General features: G+C 54.6%; 10 protein-coding genes across 10 annotated transcripts; 5 read left to right on the top strand and 5 right to left on the bottom strand.

The window, feature by feature from the left end:
- Positions 1–16: 16 nt before the first annotated feature.
- W97_03008 (uncharacterized protein) lies at positions 17–1,880 on the top strand (the record flags this gene model as incomplete). The annotated part of the gene is made up of 3 exons (XM_007780907.1): positions 17–611; positions 698–734; positions 854–1,880. 3 exons carry the CDS (start codon positions 17–19, stop codon positions 1,878–1,880), a joined length of 1,659 nt encoding a protein of 552 aa, XP_007779097.1.
- Positions 1,881–2,106: 226 nt separating this feature from the next.
- Positions 2,107–2,937, bottom strand: W97_03007 (uncharacterized protein; the record flags this gene model as incomplete). Its single annotated transcript, XM_007780906.1, has 1 exon — positions 2,107–2,937. The coding sequence occupies one exon, from the start codon at positions 2,935–2,937 to the stop codon at positions 2,107–2,109; it is 831 nt and encodes a 276-aa protein (XP_007779096.1).
- A 2,620-nt stretch (positions 2,938–5,557) lies between these two features.
- Positions 5,558–9,335, top strand: W97_03006 (uncharacterized protein; the record flags this gene model as incomplete). Its single annotated transcript, XM_007780905.1, has 7 exons — positions 5,558–5,713; positions 5,766–6,369; positions 6,426–6,844; positions 6,971–7,485; positions 7,543–8,311; positions 8,372–8,770; positions 8,838–9,335. 7 exons carry the CDS (start codon positions 5,558–5,560, stop codon positions 9,333–9,335), a joined length of 3,360 nt encoding a protein of 1,119 aa, XP_007779095.1.
- Positions 9,336–9,382: 47 nt separating this feature from the next.
- Positions 9,383–11,238, top strand: W97_03005 (uncharacterized protein; the record flags this gene model as incomplete). Its single annotated transcript, XM_007780904.1, has 2 exons — positions 9,383–10,426; positions 10,483–11,238. 2 exons carry the CDS (start codon positions 9,383–9,385, stop codon positions 11,236–11,238), a joined length of 1,800 nt encoding a protein of 599 aa, XP_007779094.1.
- A 2,634-nt stretch (positions 11,239–13,872) lies between these two features.
- On the bottom strand, positions 13,873–14,972 carry W97_03004 (NADH-ubiquinone oxidoreductase 24 kDa subunit, mitochondrial; the record flags this gene model as incomplete). Its single annotated transcript, XM_007780903.1, has 4 exons — positions 13,873–14,018; positions 14,100–14,361; positions 14,479–14,769; positions 14,847–14,972. 4 exons carry the CDS (start codon positions 14,970–14,972, stop codon positions 13,873–13,875), a joined length of 825 nt encoding a protein of 274 aa, XP_007779093.1.
- Positions 14,973–15,536: 564 nt separating this feature from the next.
- Positions 15,537–16,817, bottom strand: W97_03003 (uncharacterized protein; the record flags this gene model as incomplete). Its single annotated transcript, XM_007780902.1, has 1 exon — positions 15,537–16,817. One exon carries the CDS (start codon positions 16,815–16,817, stop codon positions 15,537–15,539), a length of 1,281 nt encoding a protein of 426 aa, XP_007779092.1.
- A 2,472-nt stretch (positions 16,818–19,289) lies between these two features.
- Positions 19,290–21,862, bottom strand: W97_03002 (uncharacterized protein; the record flags this gene model as incomplete). Its single annotated transcript, XM_007780901.1, has 3 exons — positions 19,290–19,464; positions 19,520–21,405; positions 21,458–21,862. The coding sequence occupies 3 exons, from the start codon at positions 21,860–21,862 to the stop codon at positions 19,290–19,292; spliced, it is 2,466 nt and encodes an 821-aa protein (XP_007779091.1).
- Positions 21,863–22,761: 899 nt separating this feature from the next.
- W97_03001 (uncharacterized protein) lies at positions 22,762–23,100 on the top strand (the record flags this gene model as incomplete). Its single annotated transcript, XM_007780900.1, has 1 exon — positions 22,762–23,100. One exon carries the CDS (start codon positions 22,762–22,764, stop codon positions 23,098–23,100), a length of 339 nt encoding a protein of 112 aa, XP_007779090.1.
- A 530-nt stretch (positions 23,101–23,630) lies between these two features.
- On the bottom strand, positions 23,631–24,392 carry W97_03000 (uncharacterized protein; the record flags this gene model as incomplete). Its single annotated transcript, XM_007780899.1, has 1 exon — positions 23,631–24,392. The coding sequence occupies one exon, from the start codon at positions 24,390–24,392 to the stop codon at positions 23,631–23,633; it is 762 nt and encodes a 253-aa protein (XP_007779089.1).
- A 371-nt stretch (positions 24,393–24,763) lies between these two features.
- Positions 24,764–27,276, top strand: W97_02999 (uncharacterized protein; the record flags this gene model as incomplete). The annotated part of the gene is made up of 2 exons (XM_007780898.1): positions 24,764–27,033; positions 27,105–27,276. 2 exons carry the CDS (start codon positions 24,764–24,766, stop codon positions 27,274–27,276), a joined length of 2,442 nt encoding a protein of 813 aa, XP_007779088.1.
- Between the last annotated feature and the right edge of the window lie 277 nt (positions 27,277–27,553).

The following is a 27,553-nucleotide window of genomic DNA, read 5'->3' as shown; positions in this document are numbered from 1 at the left end:
CTCTTTAGTCCCTGCAATGGCTCGATCTCCCTCATCTGAGCTCTCGTCCGCCGCATCAGATATCGCTGAAGACCGTACCGCGTCGACTGCGCCTACAAGCGTTGAAGTGACGCAAGAAGAAACCATCTCGTCCACCGTTGTCTCGAAATCTGCTTCGCGAGGCCGGAAGCGCCCAGCAGAGGACGCGACGGTCCCTGCAAAGCGCGCCAGGAGAGCCAAAGGGCCTCAGCCTAAGTACGCTGAGGAGACTGAGGGGGAAGAGGGCAGCGAAGCCGTGGTGACAGTGCCGAAGAAGCGCGGGCGAGCAAAGAAGGCCTTGGTGACCGCTACGGTCGTCGAAGAGATCGACGTCAAGATCGAGGTTGAAGCTGGTACTGAAGCCGCCGCTAACGGCACGCCGGCTAAGCCCAAGAAGCGAGCAAAGAAGACTAAGACTACTATTGAGGAGGAGGTCAAGACCGAGGAGCAGGACGGCGAGGACGGTACGGTCGTCACCAAGGTCAAGCGCAAGCGCAAGACCAAGGAAGAGAAGGAAGCCGAAGCCATGCCTCTCGCTGCGCGAACCATTGGGACGAAACTGCTCGTTGGGGCGCACGTCTCGAGTGCTGGAGGTAAGCCGTGGGCGGAGAAATTCTATAGCTGTACAAGTAGATTTAACAAACAAACAGAAAATTGGCTGAGACTTGCTGTGCTATAGGTGTCCACAACGCCATCACGAACTGCGTGCACATCGGGTAAATATTCCACTTTCTTCCCCCTCCCCCCATCAAACGCCCCTTCAATTCCTTCGATCTCCCCATGCCTTGCCAGCTACCACCGCAATCTCAATACCACCCTCACTAACCCACCGCAGCGGTAACGCCCTCGCCCTCTTCCTCAAATCCCAGCGCAAATGGACCAACCCACCTCTCGACCCTTCCCACACCACCCTCTTCGCCTCCGCCTGCACCAAGCACTCCTACTCCGCCGGCCAGCACATCGTCCCACACGGCTCCTACCTCGTAAACCTCGCGCATACCGACGCGGCCCGCACGACGCAAGCCTACGACTCCTTTCTCGACGACCTGACACGCTGCCACAAGCTCGGTATAGGGCTGTATAACTTTCATCCTGGGAATAGTAGTGGGGCGAAGGATCGGGAGACGGCGATAGCGCATTTAGCGAGAAATCTGAATAAAGCGCATGCCGATCCTGGGAGTGGGGCTGTGGTGACGTTGCTTGAGACGATGGCTGCGAGGGGGGTTAGTACGCTCGGCGCGGCGTTTGAGGATCTGGCAGACGTGGTTGAGAAGGTGGAGAAGAAGGAGAGGGTTGGCGTATGTCTGGATACGTGCCATGTCTTCGCTGCAGGGTATGATCTAAGGTCGCCTGCTGCGTTCAAGAGGACGCTGGATGAGTTCGACGAGGTGATCGGGCTGAAGTATCTGAGGGCGCTGCATGTGAATGACTCGAAAGCCCCCCTAGGAAGCGGGAGGGATCTGCATGCGAACATCGGGACGGGTTGTCTCGGCCTAAGAGCGTTCTGGAATGTGGTTAATGAGGAGAGGTTAGTGGGGCTGCCTATGGTGCTGGAGACGCCGATTGATGTCAAGGATCCGGTCACGGGGAAGGAGGTTCCGGATAAGGGGATCTGGGCGACGGAGATCAAGCTGTTGGAGAGGCTGGTGGGGATGGATACGGAGAGTGAGGAGTTTTTGAGGTTGGAGAGGGAGTTGGCGGAGAAGGGAAGGTTGGAGAGGGAGAGGATTCAGGCGCAGGTTGATAAAAGGGAGGAGAAGAGGAAGCAGAAGGCGGAGAAGGGTGGGAAGAAAGGGAGGGGGAGGAAGAAGAAGGGGGAGAGTGAGAGCGAGTCTGAACCTAGCGACCTGGAGAGTGAGTGAGCGGGAGAGTCAAGCTGGACCATGCGGTCTTTCCTTAACCACACGGTTGAGCAGGAAATGATTCCATCCATAGAAAGGACACCACCGATCCGAAACTAGGGAAGTCAGATTGATTGTCAAATATTCACGGGAACACTGCTGGCAAAACATGTATACATCGAAGCCGCTTCATGTCTGACATTTACAACAGCGGAGGCCGCTGCGTCTCTTTCAGTACAAACGTAAATCACTCTTGGAGTCCTCTGTCTTTAAGTAGCTTCACTACATTATCGTATCTACCTGCCCTTGCCACGTCTAAGCAAGATCTCCCAATCCTATCTCTAGATCTTCCATCCGCACCCCTAGCCAGCAAAAACTCCACAGCCTCCTTCTGTCCAGCCCTACAAGCTCGATAAAGCGGCGTCCCCTCGGAGTCGATCGACTCACGACCATTAACGCCCCACCAAATCGCCTTCTCCTCCAACAACTCCGGTCCTCCCCTCTCCAACAACATCTCCAAGACCTGCAGATTCCCCGTCTCGGCAGCAGCAATCGCAGCACCCGTCCCTTCCAGCCTAGCGCCATGCTCCAGCATCAGCCCCACGACCTCCATCCTGGTAGCTTGGTCCAACTCGTCGCCAACGATCGCCCAGGTCAAGGCTTCGTACTCGCCGCAGCCGCGGCCCAGATTGGGATCCTGGCCCTTGTCGAGCAAGAAGCGGAGAAACGGGGTGTCGCCATGCATGCACGCCACGACTAGAGCGTCGCCGAGATATTCGCTCCAGTGCGCGTTCAGGTCGAAGCCGTGGTGCAGCAGGACGCTGAAGATGAGGGGGCATCTGCTGCTGATTGCGGCGTGGTAGAAGGGGTTGTTCATGGAGTCAGTGGGAAGAGTGAGGCCTTGATGGAAACACCATTCTAGGATCAGTGGCTGGGCGTGCTGGGCTGCTTGCTGGGCTATCTCGTCGAGGGACGAACGGGGGGAGGCGAGCTGGGTGTAGAGCGAGTTTATGAGGTATAGGTCGCCGGCTTTGACGGCGGTGGAGAGCTTGTCGGTGAGGTGTTTTGGAGACGACATTGTGCTGACGGGTTTGATGGTGAGGAAATAGGAAAATATCAAACGAGGAGCGATGATATGAGCAACTCGAGTTACAATGAGAATAAGCAGTGCGAGTTCAGGGCGTGCGAGAGCGAGTGAAGATGGGATGTCACACCTGCAGTTAAAGAACGTGGTAGTCTTACTGCGCTGATCTCTAGGAGATAGGACACTGTTTATTCCATATAGCAGAGCAATGACTCACAATGAACACTGCTTATTAATTGCACTTAATATAATGTTAGCCTATCGACAAACCATCCTAAGCACTGTGTATTGGGTCTCCATTATATCGGCAGTTTTCAGGAGTATACCGTGCTGTAATTATGCTAACTCCAGGTACAGCTTCAGAAGCTAGTGTTCATATAGAGACTAGGAGCTAGGAGCTGACAGCCTAGTACAACCCATCCACAGCAAGCCTCACTTCTTGAATAAACGCTGATGTCAAAACCAAGCATTTACAAGATCTAAACAAATGCATTAAGCGAAGAGAGAAATTGCTGAACCGCATTCACACCTCAGCATAACGCAGCTTTGCCCTCCATGCAAGCCATAAGGAGCAGCCCTATGAGCTCGTTCTGATTTGCAGGGCTGCCCGCGTCGCACGCTAGGAAGTCTCTAGTGGTATGCAATGCGCGGGAACGCTGCATACAGGGAGCCCGAGGCGACTATCTCTTATTGAGTTACTCGTACCAGCGCCATAGGAATCGCGGTAAAGATCATGGTAGATACTAAGTTTATAGCGGAAGTCCAAAAGTTACTTAAGGGTTGTCTAGCTATGGGGTTGATAGCCTGCTCAAAGGCTCGCTCTTTTCCGTCATCTACATAGGTAGATACTCTGTAGGTATGTACTCCGTACTCGAGCGAACCTTGGAAACCCAGGTGCGGGAGTAGCAGCACGGCTAGCCGATCCGTCGGATTGCCGCTGTGGCCCTCATCCCGATCCTGAGAGCCTCAACTCGCCCTTGAGCCAACCCAAACTCAACGTCCGCGGTGTCCATCGAGGATTGCTTTTGCAGCCATGAATGTGAGTATTGGACGCACCTCGATGCAGGATGAGCCATTACCAATGGCTTCGTCCATACACCGTGTCTTCGTTCTGATTCAACGAACAAAAACGGCTGAAAGTTGTCGATGACTGAAAGAGTGGACAGCAGAAAGCACCGAGCTTTCCCCACAGGCAGTGGTGATATCCAGGCGCAACTCTGCGTTGGTGCTCGCTCTGCGTCTTTCAATTTCTCGTTTCGGTTTGTCTATACGCGTCTCTGCTCGTTCGTTCTGTTCCCCGCCTCAATTTCGTTCCCCATTCTGTCGCCCTAGGCGACCACTTTGGCTGCATTCAGTTTTGATGCCAAATTCAGCTACGCCATTCGAATCGTATGCGGGTTCTCAGGAGCGCCTCAAAAGCGACTCCAGTCAATCCATCTCGCATTAGCTTCTTACGCTATAGGTCATTACGGCACCCATTTCGTGCGACCGCCGCTCGGTGCTCTGGCTATGCTACACCTTCAGCCGACTAAATGAGAGCTCATAATGCCACTGAGCGAATCGAAAGGAGACAGCAGATATTGGAAAGCCTGCAGCGCCCTCGGGAATGCATTTATCACTCCACCATTGATCGCGGCTCCTTCCTGGCCATCTCAGCTTGTTCGCTCCATTTGGTGATGATGCAATGGGTTTGTAGAGTGCTCGCAGTTCACATCCTTTCGGGCATGGCTCACCATGCGCTTTTCGGCGTACTATCAGCTTACAGTATGCCTGGATTCCGGGTACTTCAGCTCCCGCCTCGCGAATGACGGCGCGTTCGGACCTCGCCCGCTGCAGCAGCTTCGGCGACAAGCGTGCACTACGACTAAGCGCGCAAGCTACTGCAATGCCCGCCTCAACCTTCAGGCGCGACTTCAAATTGAGCCCTGGTCAAGAGTTCAGCGGACAGGCTGATCCCTTCGGAGACGGTGAGCTGGGGTTGGCCGATGTGGAACACCCCCTTTAGCTTACCTGGGGTTCTATTATACACCACAGCCCCCGCATTCTGAGGCCAATTCAGTTTTGTATGTTGTCCTCTCTGCACCTCGTGGTTAAAGTTGTTTCATGCCTATTTTGTCACTGTACAGTACATCCTCGGGGTGAGAAAACAGCAGGGTATGTTGCAATTGTATCCTCGTCATTGTCACGCTAAGTTCCAGAGACCGCTTTACCTACTACAATAGAACGGACAGCACGAAGCCAGCTCAAGCGTGAGTAGTTCCCAGCATCCAGATACCGCTTCCCGTCGTTAGCATTTCCTCACAAACCCACTCGATCCGCATGTTAACACATCAAATAGCACTGAAAGCCACCATCAATCGAGCCTATCTGCCATGATGCCCTCACGCTTTGAGGCCGCCAATAGATCGTATGATGATGGGGTCAACGGTGAGACTGTTGCGGAGCGATCCGAAATCAAAAGGGTTCTACACTCCGTGGGACCACCAGCCGAATCATGACCAATTGCCAGACATAGTTCAGTTCCTCTTCGTCGACCGAGGTTCAAGAGCTCTTTTAGGGTCAGCACAAGATTGAAGATTTCCTTGATTACATCGCTGCGCAACGCCTTCGCCGCATGTCTCATCCCGGCAGCAACTGGGACAAAGTCCTCCAGTGGAGCGAGCTCTTCGGTACCCAGGTCTGGCTCTATCATGAGGCCTTGAAGGGCTTCGTATCGTACAGTGAAGAAGCGGCAAGCTTAGTTCTAAGGAATTGCGTCGTGCTACTGGAGGTTTGTGTCCAGATATTGTCATGATACGCAATGCAACTGACTTTATTACCAGATGGGACCTGACCACATTGCCATCCTTGAGAAAAGTTTTGCTGTGTTCTACAGCATCGGTCAGACCCTTTTGTCCTTCCTTCGCAATCGCGAACTTTTCGTGTTCAGAGAAAATGTCCAGCATACCCTCGTCGCTGCATCCGCCGATCTCGTCCAACTGGTTTCCAGTCTCACAACTTACTACTCCAGCCTTCGGGCTTTTACAAGCTCGACCGAATTCGATACTTTGTTTGGAAGTACTGTAGACGCGTTCTTTGGACACAGAAACACCGCGTTGAATCTCATGTGGTCATGTCAGCTTGAACAGAGCATTGGTTCAGCAGACATTACCATCGATGTTCAAGATATCCGGCAGTTCCTCGCCCTTAATGACAGGGTAATTGAAATTCTGATGTCCAACCGAATGGGCTCCAGAAGCGGCCGCGAGGAGTCCACCTGCGAGTGGTTTCGCCCTTTCCTGATGGGTTTCGTTAGGAGCCGCGACAAGATGTCCTTGGTGAACGGCAGATCCGGAACCGGCAAGACTGTGCTCGGATCCTGGATCGTTGAGAACCTACAACGTGCGCAAGGAAGAAAATCTTATGAGGTGTTGGCGCATACCATCGGTTTGTATTCTGCAATCTGGCACTATATTGCCTGGTTTTGGCTTACTTCTACGTAGATCCTTCTTTGATGACAGAAATATCACACTCAAGTGTTGTAAAAAGCCTTCTTTTGCAACTTCTGGAACATAACATTGGTGACACCGGCTTGTACAAGCGACTGTGTGTTGCCTACGAGCTGATGATGCAAGGTAAGTATGCCGACCTGGAGCTGGCGATGTGGAAAGCGCTTTCCATCGGTCTCCGCAGCAATTCGAGCCTAATGCTGGTCATCCATGGTTTGGATCATATATTCGGCGGAGATGAAGCAAGCGTCCGGCTGCTTGACCGCTTGCATGAAGTAATGGCGGGTAGCAGTGCTGCCAAGTGCATTGTACTTAGCCAACCGCTCAAGAAGCCTGGATCTCACCACGCGCGACTGTTCACTGTCGAGGCTTCACATACTCCAGAAGACCTCCGGTCTTTCGTCATGAAGGCCGTGAGATCTTCCACAAAACTCCGGGGTCTGCCCCAGCAAGACAAGGAGAAGCTCGTCAACAACTTGACAAGCTCCGCTGATGGCTCTTTCACGTGGGCTATCATCACGCTTGAGATTCTTGAATAGGAGAATACTTTGCCTGCAGTTATGAAAGCGTTGGATACGGCCCCGAAGTCCCTTGGCGAAGCCATCCAGGTGCTGCTGTGGTGTCTCGATCTGAAAAATAGGGATACACGATCTATTCTGGCTTGGCTGTTGGCATCGGAGCGACCTCTAACGCTCGCCGAGATCAAAATTCCCCTGGAGTTGAACACCTCGGACTGCACTCACTCTCCAAGGCTCACCGACCTCGAGGAAGATGTGAGTCGTGCTGTTGGTTCCTTGGTGGACATTCGCGACGGTATTGTGCGGCTCCGCAATCAGAGCGTGCGCCAGGAGTTACTCAACCTCGCCAACTCTTCTAGAGACACTTCCAGCAAAAACGCCAAGTTTCCCTTCATATTCAAGGAAGCACACTACGACTTCGTTACCAGGTGCCTTGCTTATGTCAAGGTCCTCGTGGATCAGCCGACAGCGCTGGCTGCTGAGCCATTGCAGTACAGTCGTAGTGCGGATCTCTTCCGGAAGTACACTTTACTCGAGTATGCGGCCCGCTACTGGATCATACACTTCTGAAACTCGCCAATGTATGACCCAAGCGGGAAGCACAACGTCGTCAATGAGTTCGAGAGTTGCTTTGCGTCGTCCACCCTGCTGGCTTTGATGGAATACAGCTGCTGGGACGTTCAGACCAATGTCATCGTGGCTATTGAACGCCACCACCTATCCCTGAATCTACGTAAGGCTATTGTTGGCGAACGAAGCGAGTGCGTTCTACAATCACTTGTCGCCATTGCGCGGTTGTGTCTCAAGGTGTCACGTCACGCTGAAGCGGGCCAGTACTTCTGCCAAGCATACAGGATCAGTCAACACGTCCTGGGCCGGACGAATCCAATCATAACGATCTGTGTGACAGGCGATATTGACTCAACCGCATCGTTCCCAATCCACTCGAGGGACGAGCTCTTCATGCGGAAGGAGGAGATGCTTCAGTACATCATCTCCCATATGAAGCAGACACGAGGCGCTTCTCACGAGCTTTCCATCAAGTACTCCAAGGCGCTTGCGCGTTTGCATCGGGAGGTTAACGAGCTCGACCGGCCCATAGATATAGTGGGCGAAGTCTACGGGATGTGTGTGGAGCATTACGGTCGATTCCATGCCGAAATACGATCATGTTTCAACCTTCTCATCGAGCCATACCAGCAGACATCAAGGGAAGATGAGATCATCAAGATCCAAATTGATACCTACTGGTCAGCTCGGCGGTCGCTGTCCATCACTGACGAGACCTTGATCGACTGTGCGGCGAGCATGATTGATTGTTACGGGGCGCGACAGGAGATCACCAAGGCTGAAGAAATCTTGGTGGCGCTTTGGCGAAGCATTACGAGGGAGGCGCGCATCAGCAAAAAAACCACCATCTAGCAAAGGAGGATTGACATTACACTCCGTTACGTCCGGTTTCTACGTCGCCACCAGCGTATTGAGGAAGCCTCTAACATATTGATGGGCACCTGGTCAGACTTCGAGTACGTCCTCTCCGAATCAACAAGTTCCTCGCATCAGACGACAGAGATCATCAAATGTGTTCGCATGGTTGGTGAGCAGCTCCGAGAGGTGGAAGTTCTCACTATAGCCAACAAGATTTTCCAGTCGTTGTGGAGCTACTACAAGAAGACGGACAGAATCTCCTCGTCAGAAGCGTCGTCAGTAGCGGTGTCTCTTGCAGAGACAACTAGGCAGATCACAGAGACCTACCAGACATCATCGTCCCATACCAGTGAAGAAGAAGAGAAGATCCTCCGTGAAGTCTTTGAGTCGACGGTTAGTACGACGACGACAACAACAACTACTTCGACCTCGACGTCCACATCAACATCCACTACAGTAGGCGGAGAAGTATTATTACGAGGTCTTCATAGCCTTCGGCAAAGATCCTGAGTTCATACACCGAGAAGCCATTCAGACGGCCCTCGCTCTGTGCTCCATCCATGAGAATGCCAAACATCGGAATGATGCGCGCCACTTTTACAGCCTATTCTCGATGATATTCACCAAGCATACCAAGAGCTATGCATGGATAAGCGAGACTGTCGATCGGATCTACTCGCGGTACTTCTACATCCTCGACAAGGAGCTGAAGGTTGACTACTCCGTTTTGTTGCAGATTACTGAGGAGTTCCGTAGCAATTGTGTGACCGTCTTCGGGGCCCACCACGAGCTCACCATCAAGGCCACCCTCGAACTGGCCAGGATTTACGAGCGCAACGAGCAGCATCGTGAGAAAGCTGTCTCACTGTATGAGGAGACTTTCAAGAAAACGAGCGAGTCTTCGTCCTTCACTTCGACTACCATCAGAGGATTACCACAGAGGCGAAGCAACGGCTGACGACACTGTATGCGACTACGAGCTCTACGTCATCTAAGGCGATCTCCATGTATGCGGAAGAATACAAGAGCACCGTGTCAAGCCATGGTTATGCTTCGCGGACGTCTATCAAGCATTTGAGCGAGCTGGTTACATTTTACTCCAAACAGAACACGGTGGAGATGCAGACAAAGGCCGTCGAAACACTCAATACATCGGTTACTAAGATTGTGCGCACGGAGAAGGAGTCTACTAGGCTGTTCGAGTCTGCGACGACCATAGCGAAGCTTTACCTGCAGATAAACCAGACAGAGACCGCATATGGACTGCTTCAAGAGATGAGACGCCAGGTTGTCACGGAAGACTACAAATCGTACTCGAAGCATGGTATCTCCATTGAGGGGGCTGACCGAAGGTCTTTTGTGTTCATTGTCGCCTTCGAGCAGACCTTGAAGGGTTCAGCGAGCGAGAGCTCCTTCTCAGAGATCATGGCTAGCCTCATGACGGAGACGCTGCTCTACCAATCTTACACACAATCCATCCGGAAGAAGTCCGGCTTCGAGGTCACGCTGAGCCATGGTTGTCGCTTGTTAATCTTCCTGCAGCGCCAGCGACGTACCGAGGAGTACCAGAGAGTCGACAAGGAGCTCTTCGAGATCTTTGCCCAGGCCCTGCATTCTCAGACCTCGTCCAAGACACTCCGGGAGCTATTCAACATTTGCATCCATGAGATGGGCAGCAACAACGACGACGCTGCCGTCATCGAGAATGCCGCCCACGCGGTCCGCATTCATGCTGATGCTTCTCGCTTTGACTCGGCCCTTGCTTTGGCCAGTTTCCTTTCAAGGTTCATCCGTCTGCACGGTGGGTTTGCCAGCCAGCAGACCGTCGATGCAGGTTTCAGGATATGTTTGTATCTAACGGGTCGTGGATGTAAGCGCTGCACCGACCAGAAGCTCCACCAGCAGATGCTCGAGCTTTCCACCACGATTCTCACCGATGTGCTGGACGCCGCCTTGCACATGAAGGTCAAGTTCATCCAGATGCCGATCAAAGAACTCAACGAGCTCGTTGGTCTGCTTGGTGAACAGCGCAACTACTCTGCGCTAGAGGTGAGAGACTATGGCAGTGTGTCCAAGGACGAAGCATTGATGCTGACACATCACAGATGATCCTCACCGACCTCTGGTCATCTCGCCACTCACAAACCAGCTGGTCCTCAACGACCATCGTCTGGATCGGCCGGCGGCTCGTCGAGGTCCGCTTCGCCAGCGGCCGCCACGACGCCGCGCTCCACCTCTGCGAAGACATCTGCTACAATCTCAAGCGGGTCTGGGGTGCTTTCGACAACACGACGCTCAAGATGCTCCGCCTGCTCGCCGAGCTCTATACCGCGGCCGGCGCGTACAAAAAAGCAATGGCCATTCACGAAGATCTGCTTCGCCAGACCCTTGTCGCCGTCGACGAAGACGGTGTCCTGGCGCCCGAAGGAGGTGCCAAGATTGCCTCCACGCACATGGACCTCCTTAAGCGCGCTTACCTCCGCAACGGCGGCTGGGGCAAGGATTCTGGCGCCTACCGAGAGCTGTATGCCCAGCTCAAGGACGCCTATGCTGCCGAGCAGGCGTGGGCGGCCAATCCAACGGCCGCGCAGGGCATCGAGAAGTGGAGTCTCAAGGACAAGAAGGACGGTCTGGGGATTTGGCAGCAGCCGGCGTCGTTCGAGTTTGCGAGCACAAGGGATAATAAGCATGAGAACAATTTGAGGCGGACAAGTGGGCTGTGTTGGGCTGAGGGGAGCGGCGGGCGGAATGGAAGCGGGAGCCCAGCGGGGAAGAAGATCAAGGAGAGGGAGAGGCACAACGGGGTGGATGGGGGTGTGGGGCAGGTCGCCGTCAAGTGGGGCGGAGAGATTATCGAATGATGTGGTGCTGTAGCTGCGTAGAGCGCAGATGTGTAAAGCAGCGGGGGAAGAGGTTAAAGTAGGCTGGCAGGTGAAAATGTAGGTGTACGTAGCTTCGTCCCTGATGCGGCAATGAGGTCTCGCCTGAGATAACGCATGATAACGCTATGTGGTCTTTTGAACCAGAAAAATAGAGGTCCTCTCGATCTTACTCTGACGATGCGTGTTTAAAGTCTCTTGTCTACTCTAGGCGCTTATCAAACCGCCTTTCGGTTACTTGAATCCATGACGGCGGCATGAGCGGCTGACGCACAGAACAATGTGGAGGCCTTGTCCTCAGCTGCGCAGAACACTTCCGAAGTCCTAGACAGCAGATTGAGATAAGGCTTGAGGACAGTCCAGCACTGGGTGGAGGACCAACTAGAGCTATGTATGCCAGCACTGGTCCCTTAATGGCCGCCCGCACGGACGAGTTAGGAAACGCTCAGGGAGATCTGACCAGGGATTGAAATATAATGCAGATGACAGAACATCTCGGAAGCCTTGGTCTTTACGCAATTGGGCGATGTGCTAGGTTGTTCAGGAAGAACAACACCTCGCACCGCACACGCTAGGCATTAGATGCTGCTAGCTGCCGTGGCGACGTCCAGAGCAAGCCGTGCAAGCCTAATAGACACGGCATCTTGGATTGCGCAAAGCCACGCCTTACCTAGAGGCGCGAGAATGTGGATGTCCGCTAGGCTAGTGCAGAAATAGAGAGAACTCTCCAGTGGCAGTAATCTTGTCCATAAGTTTTCCTAGACAATTTAATGCTGGGAAAGAAAGCCCAACGCTGAGCATGTATTGCCGCGTCATCAGAGGTGGCATAGCTGGGATGGCTGGGATGGCTGGTACAGCTTCGTTCTCCCGAGGCTGCTATTATTCTTTCTTGACGGGGTGGACAATACGGAGTAGTTTATCGCAACCTGTGGGGTCAGCCGTCGTTTGCAATCCACAACACTCACACGGGTCAGGAAAAACGCTTCCCATCGAGGCTGATCCTCACCAAAATCAAGTGGAAGCACCAGATCAATCACCACACAAATGACCCTCAACACCCTTGATCTCCTTGTTGACAGTCTGTCTGGATATTTCAGGGTCGAGGGCTTACATTCGCGTAGGCAGATGGCAAAATAATGTCCACCTATGTACATGGTTTGGGTAAAGATAGGCTTTGGAGCGAGCGTATTTTCCCAAGTCGCGTGCAACCCTAGCAAATAACCTTACCTCGGACGTGCAGAGAAGTGGCGCATTCGTCACTAGCCACAGAGCGATCATCCAAGCAGCACGATCGGCGCCCGCTGGCATCAGACTCCCACGCGATTGGACACACCATGTTTCAATCCCTGGTCAGGTTTCCTTTGACCTTTCTCGATGCGCTCGTACAGGCTGCGGACGATACCAAGGACCAATGGCACACTGGTACACCGTACACGGGTGGAGCAAGTATAAGAAGCGCAAAGATGCATCAAAGTTCGGGGACCTGCCATCCATCCCACAGTCAATCAACTCCCTTCAGAATCCGTAGCCATCAATCCAAGCATGCATTTTTTCTCACCTGAGATCATCGTCTCTCTGTCTATTGGCATTCCGACCCTTCTGCTCGCCTTGTTGACTTGGCTGGAAGCCAGGCGGTACATGCAGAGAGCCAGAGGTACCGTACTGCACAGCCCCCCTTGGGCTTCTTAATTGACGAGTAGCCTGCCCAGTCTCTGATCAGAGCAATGCCATCTTCGAAGCTCTGCTTCTCCGCAACATACCAGTCTGGGGCCCACCGCTCAGCTACACACCAGGGTTCGTGCAAGAGATCGAGCCTTCTGCTCCACCTCCGGCGCTGCTGATGTCTCAAACAAACGGGCGGTAGGTGAGACCGTTGACTCTTGATCTGGCTCCTGCTAACAGGATTAGCCCACGGGGTACTTGACGCTCATCGTTACAACAACATGGCTTACCATCGGCAAGGCTTGTCACAGTCTATCCTCGGCAGGGCTTAAAACAGCTGACCGTCAATCGTCATTAAGGTCTCCCGTTCATGGCCTGTCACAACAACATTGTGTCATGAGCAAGACCCTATCCCGTTGTGAAGAGACCGCACAATGTCCAGTGCTCCCCTCCAAGTCAACTTAGCATTGGTTGGAGTATGTCCTGTCTCTCGAACAATTCATAAAGGAAGATGACTTGAAAGGTCGTGTTGAGCTCTTGGCATGGCAGACTAGGCGTGATGAAGTGATGAAGCGCGAACACTATCTTCGGGAAGGCTTGGTGAACAATGATATCCCCATCACTCGCTTTTTCTCGTTGATTTTCACAAGTGTGTTGCAAGAGGACGAGTTCCCCACCTTCTACATAGATAAACGATGTCATCGACAGACTGAGCTGTTTTTGAGAAAGACACGTAGTGATTGAGAAATGCCCGAAGGTCACGTGAGTGGAATGAGACTTGATAGAACGCAAGACTAAAAAGAAACGCCTTTTGGCAAGATAGAAACTAGGGCCGCATTGTTTTTGGGCACGCCAAGTACCTTCAACGGGCTCTTCTCCTGTGAATCTCTCCGCAAACAATATCCGCGGTGCCAACTTTTCGAGCGTATACACACATTGATACATACATAAAACTCACAATGCCCCATCCTTCCTCAACATCTCATTCCCCCACATCGGGCTCGTCAAGCTCGTCAGCCCCGCCGCAGGCTCACAAGTCTTCCTCCCACTCAGTGGCCCCGGCGTCGGCATCTTGACGCCCTGGGCCTCATACCCGCGTCCTTGCTCGCCAACCTGCTTCTCCCCAGCCCCACCAACCCCCCTATCAGCCGCCTCACCCACGTCCTTGCCCAAATCTCCACCCATGCCAGCCGCGCCGCCGCTCATGCCCGTGGTCTCGGCGGCTTGCTGGAGGCCCTTGAGAAGTGAGACGGTGGAGTCGTAGGTCAGGTCCTCGTAGTAGTCGTCGTTGATTTGGACCATGGGGGCGTTTGCGCAGGCGCCGAGACACTCGACCTCGGTGAAGGTGAAGAGGCCGTCGGGCGTTGTTTCGCCCGCGTGGATGCCGAGGTGGTCGCTTATGGCGCGCATTACGCTGTCGGAGTCGCGGAGTTGGCAGGGTGTCTGTGGAAGAGGGATTGTGAGTCAGATATACGCGATGTCTGGGTGTCTTGTGCGCGGCTGGAAGGGCCGATGCGTGGATGGAGTAGGTGCCGTGGGCGAGCCTTGGGGGGCGCATACCGTGGTGCAACACTGCACGTGAAACCGCCCGACCGGGGTCCGGTTATACATCGTGTAGAACGTAGCGACCTCATACACGCGCATAGGCGGCATCTCCAAGATCCGCGCAACCTCATTCATGACGCTAATGCTCGTGAAGCCGTGCTGGCGCTGCCCGAGATCCAGCAGCGGCATCACGGCCGCCTTCTTGTACTGGCTCGGGTACCGCGAGAGGATCTCCTTGATGAGCTTTTCGTTCTGCGCCGTGAACTTGAAGGGGATGCTGGGGTTGTTGTCAGGGGAGTCTCTGTGCTAGACGACATTGTCAGCGAGGATGCTACTCGTATGTAGGTGGTAAAGTAGGTGTAAGCGGACGGTGGAGGACGTACGACGTGGTAGGTATCGCTGCTGCGGGCGCAGGCGGTAGTGCGGAAGGAGCGCCATTGCGGCTTGTGGAACTGTCGCAATGTCCTTGCGGAGCTTCGAAAGAGGGCGGGACTCAGCTTTGAAGCCATTGTTGCCGGCGTCGATGTGCTCGGGCAACGGGCGTGGGAAGGTCGACGTCGATGGAGCAGGGTCTTGGCGGGTATCTTGCCGCCGAATCAGCGGGCTGGGATTTCATCACCACATTTCGAGACGGCCATGTCCCGCAACGGCACACACTTATATCAAGGAAGCGATTACGTGCTAAACTCCATACAAGGAACCTAAAAAGGTTCCTCGCTAAACTTGAGAGTCAATATTATCTGGATATCACTGTCTGAGTTTATTTCCAACCGCTCAATAATAAGTGCCGCTGTATCACAGTAAACGAGACCTCTTCGCACTCAAGCTCACAATCCGTGCATGGGCGAACTGAGCATTGGTCGCATGCAAAAGACAGTGATCTCTTGCAAGAGGAAACTGGTCACGGATCACTGAAAGCCAAGCAAAGTTTTGAACCTCATGATTTAGAGATCCCATTCCATCTATATATCCCCCAAAAGCCCGTCTATAATATGCCACAGAGAACCGAACATCCAACACGCACTGCGTGCCCGAACAGGTGACACTCGCATACCCAAAACACTCCCAGCCGTCTAAGCAGCATAAGCGCTTCCCTGCGCCGACATCGACCCGCCATTGACCATCATACCATCACTAACCATGAAGTACGCATACCTCTCGATCCAGTCCTGGGCATCCAACCACGGCAGGACCTTCCTCAAGAAATCCGCCTTCTGGGCGTCGCTCCCATCAATAGTACCAAACTCAGTCAACCACACCGGCTTGCCAGTCTTGGTGTGCGCAGAGGTGATGTGGTTCTTGAAGTACTCGACATTGTTGACGCTGTCATACCAATGCACAGCCACAAAGTCGATGGTGCACCCGCTGCACGCGGACATGAAGTTCGACAGCCACGTGAGGCCCATGTCGCCGCCGCCGTTGGTCACGGCCGGAGAGCCGAGCTTGGCCTTGCCGGCGAACGGCTGCATGTGCGCCTTGTAGGCGGCCGCGGCAACGGCGGGCGCCATGTTGGCCTGCTGCGCGTGGTCCGGCTCGTTGAAGGCGAGGAGGTGGCTCCCGCCGTTCGCGATAAAGGACGATGCGGCCGCGGCCCAGCCGTTGGTGAACATGGAGTTTGTGCCCCAGAGCATGGGGACGAAGTTGTACTTGCCGTCCAGGCCGGAGGAGGTTTGGGCCCAGTTGTAGCCCCAGGTGATAAGGCTGGAGGAGGCGAAGGGCGCGCAGAGGGCGGCGTTGTTGTAGGCGAGACCGCGCTTGCCGGCGCCGATGGCACGGACGGTGGGGGTCGAGACAGAGCTGGTGGTGGAGGAGCTGTCGCTGGAGGGGGCGGCGCTGCTGGCAACGACGGTTTCGAGAGTGGAGGTTACGACGGCCGAGCTAGTGGCGGCAGACTCGACGGCCGAGGAGGCAGCAGAGGTGGTGGGGACCGGAGCGCCGTACCGGGTGCGAGTGCGGGTGCGGCGGGTCCTGGTCTCTTGCCTGGCCTGGACGTCGACGCTGCTGGCAGTCTCCTCGGGTTCAACGGTGACGGTCAGGGTGTTTGTCGTGGTCACGTAGACGGTGTTGGAAGTAGTGCAGGTCGAGGTGGTGGTCGACTCCGCCCCAGCGTCCAAAACCACAGACGACAAAGCGGACTCATAGAAGGAGGGTGCGGTGCCAGTGGCAGTGGGGTAATAGCCAGTGCCAGTGCCAGTGCCCCAGATGCCAGTCGAGTTTCCAGTAGGGAAGGGCGCGCCGGTGCCAGTGCCAGTGGACTTGCCCTTCCTCCAGCCGTGGCGGCCGTTCTGACGGGTGTGTCCAAGAGCGGAGCCCGCGAGGGACAGGAGTCCGAGAGTGACGTAGAAAGACGGCATCTTGGATAGAATTTTTGGATATCGAAAAGTGCTAGATCAAGCGTGACAGTGAACGTATGAGCAGCTACTGGAGCGCTTCAAGCACGGCCGACCTGGGCTGTTGCGGAGAAAAAAGTGAATGACTGTGTCTTTACAAAAGACAATGAATGGACTGAGCGGATGCTCGAATGAGAGACTGCAACAGCACAGAAGACTCGTGAGGACTGTGGTGAAGAGGAAAGGAAAGGAAAGCTATGCCGGGGGAAACATGGGGATTTTATCCAACGGAGAACCTACACGGGGATGTTCTGGGCGCTTTCCTCTGGTGGAGCAGGTGCAATACTCCGTTCGAATTCGAAGTGCTGGGTTTCACCATGTGGTCCACGCAATCTCTGCACCTGTATCCACCAGGCGTCCAGGCTATCCAAGGGGATTTAGGCCCGGAGCCAGCACTGGCGGCGAGCCGGCGTGCACTTCCCTCAACCGGTCCCATGATTTGCTGCTACAAGACGTTAGCTACAGGGCCGAGTCCGAGTCGCTGGAGCCGAGGTCCTGTCCGTGTCAGACCTGGCGCTGACAGCTGTGAGTTGGTGTTTCGGGATTGTCGTGCATCGCAAGCCATCACAGCCCGTTCCTGCAGACACCGGGTTCCTGGACCCACGGCCGACGCCTCAGCGACAGCCGCGACAGCAGTGACAGCGTCTGCACCCGCTCGCCTGCACGGATAAGGAGAGGCTCACATTCAGAGTGTCGGGACTGACAGGCCTTCCAGCACCTGATTGCCGGAAGCATGCTGGAAAGCCGGACGGGACGGCCTGAGCGGTGAGCCGCTGTTTCGCCTCCTCGAGTCGCCGTTCCGGGTCTGCAGAAGGGTTCGAAAACATTTCGCGCTTCTGCAATCTGATTCGCCGGGAAGCCGGTCCTGTTCCTGAATGATTTTCCCGCACTGGCGATCATCAGGGCAAGGCGTCATCCGTTGGGGGACTCAGCTTCGAGCTTCCTTGTCGTCCGGCCGGGGTCTGGAAACGTCGCAGAGAGTCGCAGCTGCATCTCGGTTCGGTGCCGGCTGTGATTCGGCCAGATGCGATGCTCAGAAGGCTGCGGGCTGCGGGCTGCAGTCGTTCAAACCTTTCTGACAAGCAGCAATCCCAACCGCACACTTGTAACTACTCTAGCCCGAACAAAGTCTACCGTGGATGAGCTTGGCTTTAGTCAGGCAACGGGACCACGAAGCGACCACGGTTTTAACCACGAGGAGTTTGACAGCGCTCGGATCATGACGTGCAACGTTTTGTACATCCAGTCTCGAAGGATCCAGCGTCCTGCCACTCCTTCGTGATACGATCCCCATGGCGAACACTCATGTGACCAACACGCTTTCTCTCTGTTAGAAAAATTCCATTTTGCAGAAGCCTTAAACCCATTTCCGTTTAGCAGCCGAACAGCACTGCTCGTTGAGTCCTCATCCTCCGTCTTTTCACATGTTTACCAAGCCAAAAGCCCTAATGCAGCCACATAACTTAGTTCTTGTTCGGGCAGGCGCTCGACAAGAAAGTGATCGCCCGGCAGAACATGCATCGGCCTTCTCCACATGGCCCGAAACTGACGAAACGAGACCCTGGAGGGCTGCTGATGGGCTGTTGCCGCGCGTTTGATCGCCCAGCCCTGGCGCTCTGATGCATGCGTTTCTGCATTTCACACGGACATGAATGCGGACCATCGATAGTCGATTTTGCTAGGTGCAGATGCGGTTGGTCCGGACTTTCTGATGAGGATGGTTGCATACTGATGATAGCCATTTGCTATTTGATATCGGTGATCTAGATGGTCATGGACATCGAGTAGTCAATCACAGAACTTAAAGACCAGACGATTCTACTCCAGATCATCGCGGATCTTGCTCCATTCGCGCTACCCTACCCTCCGGATCTTATGTCGCGGGGAAGCCCAGAACCCCTCCTCCACAAGGCGGAGATGTGTCTCGGTGTAATCGAACCTCTACATCAAGCAACGCTATGCAGTCCTCCCGTACCTGCCCGTCTTCCACCCCCATCCAGATCCATCTCGAACCAGATCGCTTAGAAGATGCGTGGCGGAATAGCTAGCAAAACGCCGCGTACCCGGAAAAACGCTGAGTAGCTACCTAGAATGTCGAAAATCCAGTCGCAAAGATGCCAGAACTGTCGAACGGCAGAGTCTGCAAAGATCCATGTGCCACGTCATGTCTCCATCCGGTCGGGGTTGTTCCTGTGCGCCGTGTTGAAACCACTATCGTGAACACCGCATTGCGCCTCTCCGCGTTACCGAAGCCGCGCTTTACCCGATATGTGAGCGATGTCTTTTGAGAGCAGTGTCCACCGCCTGATAGAAAGACTGAGGCCGAAAGCGCCAGTTGAAATGCAACGCGCTGTAGAATCTTGAGCCATGTGCTGGCGATCCGTGAACAAGATGAGTCTGCTGCCTGTCAAATCCAAAGCAGCGGCTGAGGCCCGACTACGCCAGATAGCGGTAAGACGGCACCTTGGCCTCATCGATACGCTCGAGGTATTCGCGCTCGATGAGGCTTTCGATCTTCTTCTTGATCATGTTGATGTCGGGCTTGAACTGAGTGGCTAGCTGGCTCAGTGTCTCCGTCACCAGTTGCTGATGGGTAAGTTCTTTGCGTTGCCTGTTTCGGAGTCAGTCAATTGGTCTGGAGTTAAAGACACTCAAGCAACACATACTTCATGATCCTCACAACGGCGGCATCGATACAGAACCCTCTCGACTCGTTGTTCTTCTCCTCGGTACTCTGCCTCTCCTTGTCCGTCTCGACCTTGTTCCCAGCCGTGACGACTCCGACCTTGATCTTGTGGAACTTGCCCGAGAAGCCCTCGTTGAAGGAGAACCTGTCCGTTGGCTTCACGTCCTTGGACATGGGTTCCTTGATCAGGATGCGCGTCTTGGGCGCGACGGCCAGTGATTGCAGGTTGCGGACCAGATCGCTAGTCGGGATGTTCGTCTTCGCTTGGATCTCTTCGAACGTAATGGACTGGCTGGCAGGTATGTCGTTGAACAGGAGGAGAATAACCATGGCATATGTCGAGACATTAAGTTCGTGCTTGCGCTCTTTAATACCTTCCTTCGTCTGCACTTTTGGGAAGGTGGCCCGGAGGTCCGCAGACCCCATGTTCGCGAGCCAGGTGAGCTGGCGGCCAGAGTGCTTATCGGAGTAGTACTTCTCAAAACTCTTCTTGATCCGCTCGATTGCTGGCGGGAAGATACATCGCATCTTTCTGCTCTCTTCATTATCGCCAGAGCTGCCCATCGTTTCGAGCGGCCAGGTCATGCTCGTAAGCACATTGATGGCCAGCTCGGCACGCGCCGCATCCGCATCGCCCAGCTTGGCCACATGCCCCTTAAAGCCTGTTGTCAGCTCTTCCGAGATCGTCATGTCCTTGAACATGGCTTCGAGCTTCAGCGTAAAGTTGTTGCCTTGCTCGACCTTCATCCGAGAGATCATCTGCTTCTCTACGTCGTTGCTTAGGGACTTATTCATGAGTAGACGCCGGCAGAGATGCTTCTTGTAGTACCGCTCAAACATGTCCTTGTCTTGGACGTATTGCAGGAGTATGATGGCTTTTTCGAGGACCTGGTCGACCTCCGTTTCTGTTTTGCCCTTGATACCTTTCTTCATGTTCTCGTCGATGAAGAGAGAGATGTACTCTGAACTGCGGGTAAACGTGGCCGAGTTGATAAAGTCGGTGAAGCTGGATGATATCGCCTTTTGCATCCCCTGATCTGAGTCGAAAGAGAATTTCCAGAAACTGTCGTACTTGTCCTTGAGATTTAACACATCTTCGACCCACTTTAATGCTGCCACGGTCTGCTGGCTGAGAGCACGGTCGCCTGGCGCTTTTGGCTTGTCACCTTCCGCATCCGCAGCTGGTGCGGGCTGTGCTTGGGAAGCTGCAATTGCTGCCGCGTTGATCTCTGCTCCCATTTCCTTGATCCGCTGTTGTATCGCCGATGTGAGTTCCTTCTTCAGCGGATCGACCTTTGAGTTGAGGATGTACATCAGCCGGAGGTCGGCCGAGCGGTCATTGTCAATCATGTGCCTGACTCCGCTTTCCATCTCGATCAGCTCGCGCAGCTTGTTACGGACGAGCTCATCTTCCACGACCTGTTCAATCTTTGGAGTTGTGGTTTCCGAGAGCGTCGAGCGGCATCGATCCTGCTCTTCGGTGATCCGCCTCTGCGTGTGGCGGCAGTAGGCACCAGCGTCGCTCTCTCGGAGGAGAAACTCTCCCTCCTTCCTATAGAACTCTCGGCTGGCGTTGAGGAAATCCGTCTCGAATGAGGTGACGTAGAGTCGCTGCTCTTCAACCTCTTGATCCGCCTCGTACAGTCCTTCCAGCATGTATACACAAGACTTGATCAGATGCTTGTCTATAATGTCGCCGTCGCGCTCCATCTGTATTTGATCTAATATGATGCCGTTCAGAATTGCCAGTATTGTCAGGCTGTCGGCTTCAGAGGAGGATTTGGAAAGGAGGATGCAGTCGCGGAAGAGGTTCATGGCTGTAATAAATATTGAAGGTCGCCGATGATCAGTGCAGTAAACGCGGTCCTGCGTGGTTGTTAGTACTTCAGACAGCTCGCTGTCCAGGCGTACAACGCACCATGTACATCAGCACGTCCGCCAACATGCTCATGCAGAGCTGGTGATCCTGCCATGCTTCCTTGAGGCCTTTGAGGAATCTCCAACCGGCCTCCCTGCGCTCGTTCGCGGTCGTCACTGCGGCTGAGCCATGCGCGCCGGATCGCAGAGAGCCGGTCACCAGGCCTTGTATGCTTGCGGCAACCGTCTGACTGAGCCACTCTTTTTCGAAATCTCGCACGCGGCCGTAGAGGACCTCGCCCTTCTTCTTCAGGACTATGCGGTAGGCGTGGCGGTAGAGTTCTTCGTAGGATAGTTTCGACGCGTTCTTGGTGTGAATTTCTTTGAAGGACGAGGCAAGGGTGGTCCATGTGCTTTCGAAGTCTACATCATCGCCGTGGAGGCCCTGAGTGGTAGAAGAAACCATATTAGCGGAATGCTCGTAGGAGATAGGCGAGTCCAAGTTCTGAGAGGTTCGTTGCTCTCGCATTCGGCGCCCACAGCGCTACAATAGGTATGTTGTGTGGGGGAGCAGCGCATAGCTGTGGGATTTCGCTGGAGGATGGGTGAAAGGCTTACCCTTCTAGGCGGCCTAATCTTTCTGCCACCCCTGCCGGCGAGCATCTTCGCTTTATGAGTGCCTCTTTATTCTGTTCTTAAGCTCTTTGAATACACCGCTTGTGCTGTTGGTGGCTCGACGTGGGAGTGGTACGATGTCCTCAGGGCTGTTGTAAGATGGAGACGGCAGTGGAGTTGCTTGGAGTAGGAGAGAGTTGGGGCTTAGGTTCTGTGAAGATGTGTCTTGAACAGTGGGACTCGCAGAAACTCTAGGTAACTATTTAGCGGAAGCCCGCGTTCGTGAAGTGAGGGCCGTGGATAAGGTACCTTGTCACTTTGTTAAGTGGCGGGTTCAGCCGCGGCCTTCAGCCCTATCGATACTGGACCCTTGTTCTCCAAGATGAAGCTTAAGCTCTAAGATTTGCGGGAGAACGTCAGATACACCATTCAGAAGTGCTTTATCCAACCCCCTACAAGATGCGTGCATCATCCCGTCTCATCCGCCATCTCCCGCGACCATCCGCTGCACGTCCAAGTCATCAGTTCACCTCTTCGTTCTTTGCGCCAGCCCGACAGCTCCACCACAACCATACACCTCGCATCTCCCCCCTCCAACGACCACATCTTCCCAAAGCGCTCTCACGACGCCTAGGGTCCCTCCTTACCGTCCGTCATGACTCCTCCTCCTCTCTTCCGGCCTCGCAACCTCTCTCTCAACCCCAGTCGTCCTCATCACAGACCGCCCGCCCCGACGTCCCCTCCTACGAGATGACCTTCACCTGCGCGCGCTGCAAAACCCGCAGCACGCACCGCGTCAGCAAGCAAGGCTACTACCACGGCACGGTGCTGATAACGTGTCCGGGCTGCAAGAATCGGCATCTTATCTCGGACCACTTGAAGATTTTCTCAGATAAGCGAGTTACGCTCGAGGACATCATGAAGGAGAAGGGGAATCTGGTCAAAAGGGGGACTTTGGGCGAGGGAGAGGAGGGGGATGTCGAGTTCTGGGATGATGGGACGAGGATGGAGAGGGGGAGTGGTGGGCCGGAAGGGGCGGGAGGAGCGGAAGGGGAAGGGGCTGGGGGTGCACCGAGGGCTGGGAGGTGAGAGATGGAGTGATATACACGGTTTATAAGACGCTTATTCGGTGTTTGGTGCCTGGTACTGGTACTGGTACTGGTACAGGGAAGAAGTGTTCATGCGGCATTGGTTTATAGGTGTTCTATATGGGATGGCTCCTATAGATCTCAGAATCGGGCGGTGTTAGATGTCGATGGAGGGCTCTTCACAGTGCGTTCTTTACAATGCAGCTGCAATCCTGCCTGCCTTATGGCTTGACTCCACGCAGTTATGTTTTTCATTCATCACGTGTGTCTAGCCACCAGGTCTACAAAGACGAGAGCCACAACATTCCCGGCCTGACTGAGTGGCTCTACTTACGCTCTCAGGCCCGTGAAGCCGCGAGCCATAGTGTTAGAGAAGAACCTGTAATTCAAAACGCCAAGGTTTCTTCCCTCGGTTCTACCGATATGCCACTGTCTCCCCTCGAGTAAGGCACACATCCCTATTTATACACAATATACATAGCGCATGGGCTCCCCCCTCTTTCTCTTCCGGCTTTAGGCCAACTTCCCTCCTCACCTTCCTTGCCTGGGCTGCGCCGCCCTCGCCAAAATCTCCGGGTGCTTATGCACGCTGGGCATGAGCCCGATACCGATAGAGCGCCGGATAGCTTTAGCCAGCTTCCGCTGATTCACAGGCCGTAGACCTGTCTCCTTTGAGTGCTTGATGCGGCCCATCTCGGTCATGTATTCGGACATGAGGGCGAAGTTCTTGTATTCCTTGAGGGGATCGATGCCGAGGAAGTCGAAGACGTCGTGGGTGGGGCGTCTGCAGTCAGAGTCAGCATCGTAGTATGGGGAGCGCGCAAGGGGCGCCTGGGGGTTATCGGACCTCCTCGTCTTCTTCCACTTCGAGGCCTCCACGCCGCTCAAGTCGTGCGGCGCATACACGTCCCCAACCCGCCATCGTCGAGTCTGCTGCAGCTCCATGTTTCGCAGTGTCGCGGAATTGTCAATATCGCGCATCGTCCCAGCGCGCACCGCTGGGTCGACTGGCTTCGGCTCGCTTTGCTGAAGGACGTTGGCTGCCCAGGCGTGGGTGCTGCTCCGGGCCGGCTGCAGGCCATTAGTCTGTGTAGAGGGGTCGACAACGGTGGTGCGGGGCGCTTGTTGACGGGATCGGGGTTGTTGGCGTGGAGATGGACTGGAGAGCGCTTCGAGCACTGGCAGCATGGTTAGGACTGTGCTAGTAGATGCTGGGGTGAGTTGAGCGGCATACTGGAGAAGGTATTGCTTTCCCGTGGTCTGCTCGCGGTACAGGAGAACGCCCTGCTCCATTGTCTGCTCGGAGCGACGAAGCTTGATTTTAGGCGTGAGAGAGACATTGGTGCTGCTGCTGTACCGCGAGTGATGTAGTACTTCGAGCTGTGAGTATCAAACGCTCTGCAGGCACGTTTAGCCGTGGCAAAACCGGTAACAAATCACTAGTATGGCTTAGCGCTCGCTTTGCCCGTAAGAAATCTTGCGATGCTTGGCGTTGGCGTGGGGAGGAGGCGGCCTGACAGCATCAACCTCGCGATCCAAACCCCTCTTTCTTGTATATTCATCCGCCCTTCCCTTCGACTTGTGTTAGTATTTTATTTGATATGGTTGCTTGACTGCCGCCTCCATTCCAATCCGTCGCCCCACTCGTCAACCGCAAACCGCAGATGCTATCAACCTCCGCCTCCGCCTCCACCTCCGCAATGCCGTCTCATCTCACTCGCCACGTCTTCCGTCAGTTACTGTCCAACAAGCCCATCATCTCGCGAGCATGTGCCTGTCGAGCACCGAGAACCACGCTCGCTTTCCAGAATGTATACTGTCGTCAGCAGCGCCGTACAATCTTCGGCTTCCTGCGCAAGCCGGAGCGGAAAGTCAAGCTTGAGGCAGACCTCGACCCAGGCCTGGGCAAGATGCTGGAGCTCGGTAAGATGGCCCAGTTAAAAACTCGACCGCCTCCTGGGGAAGATCTGGCAAAAGCGTGGGTAGACTTCTTCCGCGCAAAGGCTCGCTCGAAGGAGCCGCTTGAGGATATGCAGTCCTCGTATGCGCTTTGGACTTTTACCCACTTGCAAAAGAACCCAGGGTCCGGTGGGGAGCCGTGGCTCGATCTTGAGGACTTGAGGGTTGCGAGGGACGCATTAATACTGGCTCCCACTACACGAAGCGGTACGCATGCCCAGTTGGCGAAAGCACTGCACCAGGAAATACTGGCGAGGAAGGCTGCGGACCCATCAGAGCCAGCCGACAGCGTGGACTGTGATCTACCACCTCTCATCGCTACCCTCTGCAATGCTGGAGAAGCACTCGAAGCTCGAGGGATAGTGAACAAGGTGTGGCAAGAAGGAAATGCTACTAGGCAGCCTTTAACGCTCTGGAGATACGTCGTCCAGGGTTTTGCCAAGGAGGGTAACGAGCAGGAGCTTCTAGCAACCCTCGAAATGATGCAGCGACACAAAGTACCGTTTGGCAGGAAACTCCGTGGAGCCGTAACCATTTTCTTTGCTGAGAGGGGTGATCTTGCCCGGACGAAGTACTGGTTCAACTATCCCGTCACCAATCAGCCTACAGGTCCAGAATTATCCGCAGATCATGATGTGTATTCCTCCGTCCTGAGATGCGCTTTGCAAAACAACGATCTGGAATGGGGACAGTCGATCATTCGATCCATCGCAGACAAGAACCCTCCCAAGAAACTGTGGGACGCCTTCTTCATATGGGCGGCTGGGACCGGGAAGGGAGTCGAAGAGATAGACCGCATGATGAGAGTTATGGTCAAAGCAAATCCTGACGGAACAGACTTGGAAACCAAGCGACCGGATGTCGAAACCATCAACAAGTTAGTCGAGTTTGCCATGTCACGAAACGACCCTTACTTCGCTGAACGCATCATTTTGCTCGGCCAGCAATGGGACATCCGACCGGATGCGAAGACCTACATCCTGCAGATCAATTACCGTCTTTCTATCGGAGACGTGGACGGAGCCAAGGCAGCCTACGCCAAGCTACAAGCCGAGGAGGTACTTAACAACGAAGATATCCCTGCCATCAACCGCCTAGTCCAGTCCATGTGCGCCGCCCGCCGCTACTCCGTCGACGACATCATGGCCGTCGTCCAAGACCTCAATGCCCGCCGCACCCGCTTCGAGCCAGACACGGTGTCCGCCCTCTGCCTACTGCATCTAGAGCGCGACGAGCTCCACGATGTCATCGACCTGCTCCAAACCCACACCTTCCACTTCAGCATGACGCAGCGCGCCGCCATCCGGAACGTCTTCGTCAACTTCTGCCTCAACAGAGCAAACAGCACGGGCCGGGTGTGGGACACCTACATGATCTTCCACCAGATCTTCGACGAGACTGACCGCACCATCCGCACGCAGATCATGGCTGAGTTCTTCCGCCGCCGCCGCCCGGACATGGCTGTTCATGTCTTCAACCATATGCGCCAGCACATCCGTCCGGATACCCGCGCCGACATCTCAACCTACGTCGCCGCGCTGGAGGGCATCGCGCAGGCCTCAGGCGGCAACGGCCAGGACGCAGATATAGAGAGCCTCGAACTCGTACATAACCAGATGAAGCTCGACTCGGATATCGAGCCCAATACCCAACTGTACAACGCGCTCATGCTTGCTTACACGGCGTGCGAGCAGCCACAGCGCGCCCTCGAGTTCTGGGAGGATATTGTAGGCTCCCGTGAGGGGCCTAGCTATAACAGCATCCTGATTGCGCTCTGGGCGTGTGAGAAGGCGCCATTTGGTGATAGGCCGGCGAAGAGCATCTGGACGAGGTTGCGGAAGATGGAGATTGAGATTACGCCGCAGCTGCTTGCGGCGTATGTGGGCTCGCTGGCGGGGAATCATTTGCTGGACGAGGTAAAGGCGGAAGTTGGGAGGATGAAGGAGATGGTGGGGGTGGAGCCTGATGCTTTTACGTGAGTTGCGGGATTTGCCTGGCGTTGTCATCAGTGAAGTGGAAGATGAAGTATGCTAACAGCCAGTGCAGATTGGGAACCATTTTCAACGCCACGACAGGTTATAGTAAGCAAGAAGAGGTGGAACAGTGGATCAGAGAGGCTTATCCCAGTATTTGGGAAGAGCTCGAGAAAACCGGCGTCAAGACAAGCCAGGAGACCGGCCTAAGGCGTTTTAACATCGACCGGCCACTTATGCCTTGAGTTGGCTCTGCTACCAGTCCAATCACTTTGATACAGGTATTCGGGATTTCGCTGAAGTCGACGCGGAATGCCGAGTTGTGTGCCATGGACGATCCAGTCTCCCGTAGAAGGGCTACAGAGGTCGCTTTACCCCGGTTAAAGTTCTTATTTCACCATACTGATGCACAGATTGAGCACGCATCAGTTGTATAGTCACGATATGTGCAGAGGCCGCAAGACTGATCCTGTTCACGAATGGAGTGCATGGGGTTTACTTCCGCTGGGAGCACCGCAAAAT

This window comes from Coniosporium apollinis (genome assembly GCF_000281105.1).
Source record: "Coniosporium apollinis CBS 100218 chromosome Unknown supercont1.12, whole genome shotgun sequence".
Taxonomy (NCBI): Eukaryota; Fungi; Ascomycota; class Dothideomycetes; genus Coniosporium; species Coniosporium apollinis.
This window is presented reverse-complemented; position numbering and strand designations above follow the sequence as displayed.